Source organism: Zingiber officinale, chromosome 2B (genome assembly GCF_018446385.1).
Source record: "Zingiber officinale cultivar Zhangliang chromosome 2B, Zo_v1.1, whole genome shotgun sequence".
NCBI lineage: Eukaryota > Viridiplantae > Streptophyta > Magnoliopsida > Zingiberales > Zingiberaceae > Zingiber > Zingiber officinale.
The window spans coordinates 138,932,603-138,941,097 of NC_055989.1; the positions used below are offsets into that span (position 1 = coordinate 138,932,603).

The 8,495-nt window shown below is 42.2% G+C and overlaps 1 protein-coding gene across 1 annotated transcript; it reads right to left on the reverse strand.

Annotated features, from left to right (window-relative positions):
• Positions 1–750: 750 nt before the first annotated feature.
• LOC122047437 (cysteine proteinase inhibitor A-like) lies at positions 751–1,731 on the reverse strand. The gene is made up of 3 exons (XM_042608743.1): positions 1,528–1,731; positions 1,141–1,391; positions 751–953 (listed from the first exon to the last, which is right to left on the reverse strand). The coding sequence occupies exons 1-2, from the start codon at positions 1,636–1,638 to the stop codon at positions 1,149–1,151; spliced, it is 354 nt and encodes a 117-aa protein (XP_042464677.1). The 5' UTR covers positions 1,639–1,731; the 3' UTR covers positions 751–953; positions 1,141–1,148.
• Positions 1,732–8,495: the final 6,764 nt, after the last annotated feature.

Sequence of the window (8,495 nt, forward strand, 5' to 3'; positions counted from 1 at the left end):
AATCGTGTGATAGTCGCCACTCTTTCGGAAGGCCATAAAATTATTTTGAACTTGTAAAATAAAATCATTTGCATTATAGCTGTCAACGGTCAGTTCGTAGAAGGACAATTTGTGTCCCCGGGCCATGGTGATATTGTAGGATATTCAGATTGTCACATAGATATTCATAATTTGAATCTTAGCTACAGTGTATTTGTAGAAATTTTTTCTCCAAATAGAAGCTGTAATTAAATGATGCTGGATTTTTGGACTAGCCGTCGCGTGCACTTCCTAATTTACTCTGATGGCCGGTAAGAAACTTTCGTGGAATCAGACCAGTCACCCCATAAATAATTAATGAGGCTAACTCAGATTAAAAGACAAAAGGACAATTTGTCCATCAAAAACCATTAACATAGCGTAACTCAAAGTTGATTGCGGATTAAACAGTTGCGAACAAATTCACTAAAAAAAATTAAAAATATATAAAAAATGTTAAAAATTTTAAATTTAAATTTAAATTTAAATTGTGAATTAATTAAGCAGATCAACACACATACCTATTGAATTTTCTATTTTAGTTTTGAGTGTTAGAGAGAAAAAAGAAATTCTTCTTAACAGATGAGCCAACCTAAGTCTGCCATAGGTCGGTCTGCTTGGACCCACAACTCATTTAAATTATTTAATGGAACGAGTCAATTCTATGGCTCTCCTTAATTTGCACTACAAAGTTAGGAACAATAAAAATATCTTGACAATTAATGAAACAAGTTCATACAAAGATTATTCCAGTCAAGTTCATACCAATAACATAAAGTCTCTTTACAAAGATTATTCCATACAAAATAAACATCCAGCCATGATCATTTTTTTTTTCACAATAGTAAACTTAATTAATATCAGTCTCACATTACAAATAAGCACAACACATTTCACAATGATTCTTCTCTCTCTCTCTCTTTATTCTTGCACACCTGTAAAATCAGAAGACGCATCAGTTTCAAAATTATACATCATCATATTAAATCAACTACTACATTGAATATGACTTTGAATATGATATTTCATTTGACTCGTTTGATATATGATATCATTAATTCCCTATTTATTTTTTATTTAATGGTAATGTTCGGATTATTTCTTCAATTTTAAGCTGTTTACCTGAACTATTAATTAATTACTGCAGCAGCAGCAGCAGCAGCAGCAGCAGCAGCATCAACTTGACTTTGTGTTTCTACAGGATTGAACTCTTGCAGCTCCTTGAAGTTCATCCATGGCTTCACCCAGACTTTGGCTTCATACAGCTTCTTCTCCTCGCCCTCCTTCACCTCCAGCGTGAGGTAGTACATCACACCGGCCACCACCTGCTCCTTCACTTTCACCACCCTCTCCAGCTCCACTGGAGGACCATTCTGAACGCAGTAAAAGTGTTTACTCGACGTTGGAGCAAAATTCAGAGAAGTAATTCTTGTTTATAATTACAAAAAGACAAAAACATTTCAAAAGGAATTTTTAACAAGCAGAAGAGAGAGAGAGAGAGAGACTGACCGCCGTCTTGTTGTATTGTTGAACGGCGAAGAGAGCAAGACCTTCGATCTCTGCGCTATTCTGAGTGGATTCATCGGAGTCGTGGATTCCTCCCGGCTTCTGCTCCTCCATTATCGCTAGCTGCTTCTTCTCGATCGATCTCAATCTAATTGAAGAGAAGCATCGATCCGTAGATTGTTATATAGGACCACGTTGCAGCTCCACCGCCCGTTTCCTCATCCGATTACGCTACGCGTGGTCTTTTTCTGCCTCGCGTTGGATTTTTTGGCAGCTCCTGGTTTGGTCTTTTGTGGTGGGCGACGAGTCAATTTGGAATTTAATTCGTCCACGTTGAGCTCATGGAAATTGGTGCAGAGGGGGCCCCATGGTTTCCTACTCCGTCCGTTTAATTTAATAAAATAAGAAATAAATATCTAAAAGAATTGTAAAAAAGATTAATTAGGTAAAAGATTAATTAGGTTGGATAATATCTAATTTTGGATAATCGATCATCTATTAAAATTTTTTATCGATCATTCGGATAAATTAGAAAGTGCTCGTAGTGGACAGATCAGGGGTTCAACATCCTTTAAAAGAATTAAAAAAAAATTAAGTAGAATATATATATATATATATATAAATCTTCTCCTGCGGTGCAATTCTTGCGGTTTTGCTGCGGTACTTGCCACGCCAGAGGCCTGGACCGATCAGGCTCCAACCTGATCGGTCTGGGAAAGCCAAAAAAAAAAACCTCGCCAAACCACCGACTGCCGACCTTCCACAGGACGTCCGGCCACCGTCGGCCGGAATCCGGCCGTTTCGTGGCCAAAATCTGCCGAAAACGCTAGCAAACACAGCGCTGCCAATTCTGGCCGCGATCCGGCCGGAATCCAGTCGCAACCGGATTCCGGCCGGATCGCGGCCAGAATCGGCAGCGCTGTGTCTGCTGAAACGATCATAGGCAGAAAAAGGTAGGGGGATCGGTCTGTGGACCGATCCACCTATAGCATGATCGGTCCACAGACCGATCAGGCTTCGAAGGTTGATCGGTCTGGGGACCGATCAGCCTAGGGCCTGATCGGTCCATAGACAGATCAGGAGACTCCCAGACCGATCAGGTTGGAGCCTGATCGGTCCAGGCCTCTGACGTGGCAAGTACCGTAGCAAAATCCAAGAATTGCACCGCAGGAGAAGATTTCTATATATATATATATATAATGCTAGCCTGCGGTGCTTATGCTGCGGCATCGGTGCGGTTTAGTCCACGTATATATATATATATACGTCATATATATATATATACTGCCTTCCACGTCAAAGCCAAGAAAAATAAAAAAACGCACGCTGCGGACTTGCCTTCCTGATCGGTCTGGTGACCGATCAGGGAACGCTTCTCCCGGCCTTTGCCGGTGATCGGCGTTTAACGCTGGCGGAACACCCCTCGGCCGGATCACAACCGAATTCCGGCCGCAATCCGGCTGACAGTGGCTAGGCGTCCAACGGAAGGTCGGCAGTGGCCGTTGGCGAGGTCGGCGAAGAAGACGAGAAGATAGTTGATGCCGCGTTTTTTGGCTTTGACGTGGAATGCCAAATCACTTCTACCGCACCAAACCGTAAGAAATGCACCGCAGGAGAACATTTCTATATATATATATAGAGAGAGAGAGAGAGAGAAATCTTCTCCTGCGGTGCAATTCTTGCGGTTTTGCTGCGGTACTTGCCACGTCAGAGGCCTGGACCGATCAGGCTCCAACCTGATCGGTCTGGGAGTCTCCTGATCGGTCTGTGGACCGATCAGGCCCTAGGCTGATCGGTCCCCAGACCGATCAACCTTCGAAGCCTGATCGGTCTGTGGACCGATCAGGCTATAGGTGGATCGGTCCACAGACCGATCCCCCTACCCTTCGATCGCGGCTAGAATCGGTAGCGCTGTGTCTGCTAGCGTTTTCGGCAGATTTTGGCCACGAAACGGCCGGATTCCGGCCGCCATCTGGCCGGAATCCGGTCGTGATCCGGCCGACGGTGGCCGGGCGTCCAGTGGAAGGTCGGCAGTCGGTGGTTTGGCGAGGTTTTTTTTTGGCTTTTCCAGACCGATCAGGTTGGAGCCTGATCGGTCCAGGCCTCTGACGTGGCAAGTACCGCAACAAAACCGCAAGAATTGCATCGCAGGAGAATATATATATATATATATATATATATATATATATATATATATATATATATATATATATATATATATATATATATATATATATATATATATATATCCGGCTAGCTTGCTTTACAAAGTAATTTATGGGAGAAGATGTGTGCCGATTTCTTTGTTTATCGAAGTTTTGTATGGAAAGATATCTGAATGCATTTGATTGAAAATTATATGGCGCAAGGGAATTGTATCTATTTGGCTAAAAGATCGAGTGATCACGCAACCTTTATAGGTAAAATTTCAATCAATTTAATCTTCTAGGTTAATCTACCAGAAACTCAATTTTGGTGTCCCAACTCGGTGTCTAATTTACTAATTAGCTAGAGGATGATAAATTTATTACAATGAGATTGATATCAATTTGTAATTAATGCATGTCCTTGAGAAAAATTCTTATATCCTAGTCATTTAACGATCGATTATAAGTTGAACTGATTTACTTATTTTCACATAATCTGAAAATGGATTGCTTGACGTTTGAAATTGACATAATTATTGTTTTTTAACGAGGTAAAGAGTTTAGTTGATATGAACTATCATTCTTTTTTTTAGTGGGCTGATTGATAAAAGAAATAGCTAATTAAGTGCAGTTAAAAAGAGAATACAGAGAATTTGAAGTAATAGATATGTGGTTGCGTTAGTGTGTAATGTTGAAGTTAGTGGTTAGTAGATATGGAGTTAATGGTGTATATTTGAGGAGTTTGTGGTTTGTTTAAATTATAAACGGAGAGATTAGATGTTCTGGTCCGTAATTTTAAATTTTTTTTCTAGTCCTTTTCATAATTTGTACTTTGGATCGTGGTCGAAATTTAGTTAAAATTAGCTACGATTTCTTCTGAGTTCATCTTTTCATCTAGATTATAGTTGTTGTTGTAAAAGAGCACTAACATAGTAATATGTTTGCACCAAAAAAGCAAGCATGCAATAAACTTGTAAATAAAAGAGTAAGGTCGAGAAATTGTTATCTCCGGTTGAAGCATCGGCGTGCCGACTGTCTTTAGAGTGTCACGCCCCCAGAGGAGTCCCTGTCCGAGAAAATTTCGGCAGCATCTCCCCTGTACGGTGGACAATCTGAAACTTTTCTACATCTCACAAATACCTCAGCCACAGGCGGCTGGAATAACAACAGTAAATAAAATCAATCACCACGCAGTTTATATATGTATTCAGCCTCTGGCTGTCACAACCACGCAGTTAATAAAAATAAACAACATAGTAATACTCTGACTCGAAATCAACCCTACTCAACTACACTCGTAAAGCCCAAATCCGATTTTTCTTACCTCTTCTGCCATCCAGGCAGGCATGTAGTAGAGTAAATCCAAATCATACTAAAAGTCCATCCAACGGAAAGATTCCATACAATATCCATATGTAAGTCCAAAACAAAAAAAAAACTAAAACAAAGTCTGATAGCGAAAAGCTAGAATGAAACAACTCAAAAAAACCAGCAGAGGAGTAGCACTACGTGCTGTGGGGACCAGCGACTGGAACTCCCTCCTGACAGCATCAACCTGAAAATAACAACAATGGGGGCGGGGTGAGTCCAACACTCAGCAGGTACAATTGATATGCAAAGTAAAGAAATAACACCTAACACTAATCATGCGTACAGTCTCCTGATATAAGAAAGATATAAATATGCATATGAAGTAAACAGGAGAATGTTGTACTAACCAGGTCCTGAGTATAAGGTCAAACAGTCCGAGGGGTATAGGAATCCTGTATGCATGTCAAACATAGGTATCCAAACAATATGCAGCATATAAATGCAGCAACCACAAACACAAGCAATAAATGCATCATGCATATGATGCCAATGATGCGTCCTGATCCCGACGCCATCGATCATCTCATACAAAAGTGAGGCCGAGTGGGTAGGGTGTGACAATGCACTCGACGTCACTACTCGATGGTGACCGAGTGGACGGGATCTTTGTCGAGTACACCTATCCTCCTACCCCAAATCATAGATGGGGAGCACAATGCTCTCAACTCCCGGTACGACGGGGAGGAATTCCTGTCGGATAACACGTTGTGTCACACTACCCATGAGCGGACCAACGGTGCCTAACAGAGTCCCTAACACACTCGACTGAATCGACCACTAACCCATGGTGGTGGTGTGTGCAGATCCATGTAACTGGCGATGTGCTCGAGAATAATGGAGCGAACTATCGCATGACATGCAATCATGCAAATGATGCATGGCAATAACCATATAAACATCGACCTAATCCATATATATAGAAATGTGCACCCTAGGTCAAAGAATCATATCAAATCAAGGTACACAGAAGGTATAAAAACCTAGGTCCTGAACATGGTGAAGCATGGTATATCACTACCCACTATAAGCATGTATAAGCAAATAAAGTATACATGGGATGCAAATCAAGCAATCAATCAATCATGTATCAGATATTGGGTAGTGACTAACCGAAACAAACAAAGGACATAATTAATGCAATATGTTAATTTCATTACTAAGCATATCAAAGGCAAAAAGTCAAAAGTACCCGCCTCCGAAAATAGAAAGGTCCAATCTGACTCCGAGATACTCGTCTCGCGTCAAAATCCTGTGTCACGAATAGAAATATATTTTATTTAGCTACAACCATATAAATAGCTAAATAAAAATCCTTTACACTAAATTAGGGCAAAACCTTAATCCATAAACCTTAACCAACTAGGGTTAGCTTCCTAAACCCTAATTCGTTCCACTATACAATTTGATCAAGGTCTATATATATATATATATATACATCCGGCCTAACAAAATAAATTCGAATCAAATTCCATTTCTTAACCTTTCCTTCAATTCAATGCATGCTACATCAAAAGAAACCACTGCACTACATCTTACCTCAATTTCCACAACCGTTCTTGGTTGGAAATCAAAGAATTTTGCTGGAAGCCGTGACTGCCAGATCTAAGAAAACCCCCATAGCAATTTATCCTCTTCTGGAATTCTAGTACCCTGTTCGGACCAAAAAAAAATGAGGTAAATAGGGGAGATCACAAAACAGATTCGAGATTCAACCACAGTACAGAATTAAATCACTATAATCCCAATACCAACCATACTTACCTCCAAGATCCGGCTAAAACACAGCTCGGTATTGTCTTCGGCACTATCAAGCAGAGACACAAGAAGAACTCGTCACTGCTTGCTCCTGTCTGATACTAAACCCAAACAGATACGCACCGGCAAGAGACCCAAAACCAGATACACTATCCTGATCAAAAACAGAAATTCAAAACCAAGAATCCAACAAGGGTAGGCTGCTCACCTCACTACTGTTTTGTTCGGATCCAACAGCAAGAGAAAACCTAGGGCACAACGCAAGAAAACCAGAAGAAGGCGAGGCTAGGGCTCGGCTCTGCCCCTGGTCGAAGATGTGCGCTGGTGAGGAAAGAAATGAAGGGATCGCAAGTCCGAGAGGAGAAGTCGGCCGGAGAAGTAGGACTGAGGAGAACAGCTCGGCCGGCGGCGACGCGACAGCAACACACCGAGAGGGAGAGGTCAGGTTGTGCCAGGAGATGCCGAGCACTGCTGGGCGCTAGGGCACAGGCGCTAGGACTTTTTGGACCGGCGGCGTTGGGTGGAGTGGCGTCGACTTCTTCCCTTGGTCACGGATTAGGCATGAGGGAGAGAGGAAAACCGTCGGGGTAGCCGGTTAGAGCTCCGGCGGTTAGGGCTCGGCTTCGGCTTCGGCACGCGTGGGAGAGGAAAGGGAAATGGCACGAGTTCGGCGTCGGGGAAAAAAAACCAGAGGAAAAGAAAAATAAAAGAAAAAGAAAAGGAAAAGGAAAAATTAAAACTTTTCCTCATTAAAACAGGGTATCCTAAACAGGCTTTTCCGAGCCCCGTTTTTGTCCCCGTCAACTCGTCCGTACGAGCTCCGAAAAATTCCCGAAAAATGTCCAAAAATTCCGAAAAATTCCCTTATTCATATTTCCTATTTTTTCCGGTATTTTACATTCTCTCCCACTAATAAAAATTTGGTCCCCAAATTTCGTTATCTACCATCAGCAAGTACTAACAACAGATATAGAAAGTATAAATGCTGAACGGTAAACTGAATCACATATCTCACATAAAAATATGGGGATATCGAGCTCGGATCGTATCCTCGAGCTCCCAAGTAGCCTCCTCGTCCGAATGATCCTGCCATCCGACTTTAACCAGCCGGATAGTCTTGTTCCGCAACTGACGTTCTTTCCGGTCTAGAATCCATACCGGAACCTCCTCATAGGTGACGTCAGGCTGAAAGGAGAACTGAGATTATCTATCAACACATGTATCAGATCGAGTACGTATCTCCTTAGCGTAGATACGTGGAATACGGCGTGAACGCCTGCCAAGGACGGCAATAGTGTCAACCGATAAGCTACTGCTCCAATCCTTTCCGAGATCTGGAAAGGTCCAATTTATCGCGGAGCTAGCTTACTTCTGAGGCCAATCTCTTCACCCCTTTCGTGGGTGAAACTCGTAGAAATAACTGGTCGTAAATGGAGAACTCTAAGGGTCTCCGACTCCGGTCAGCACAACACTTCTGGCAGTCTTATGCCTCTGACATCCTCTGTCTGATAATATGGACCAACTCTGCCTCACGTTGAGCCCTATGAGGTCCCAACAACTGGGTCTCTCGGATTCTCGTCCTGATCGACGACTGAGCAACTATGGTAACAAGAATACCCTGCTCTGTCTGTCCCTGCTCCTCAATGTCTAACTCAGAGAAATCCTGAATCAAATCTGTGACCACAACTCGGTGGCAAG

What these genes read in the sequence shown, in the direction of transcription:
- LOC122047437 (XM_042608743.1), bottom strand. Translation starts at nt 1,638, where the DNA reads ATGGAGGAGCAGAAGCCGGGAGGAATCCACGACTCCGATGAATCCACT. An exon ending in AACAATACAACAAGACGGCG is followed by an intron (nt 1,392 to 1,527) that starts GTCAGTCTCTCT and finishes TACTGCGTTCAG; the next exon opens with AATGGTCCTCCAGTGGAGCT.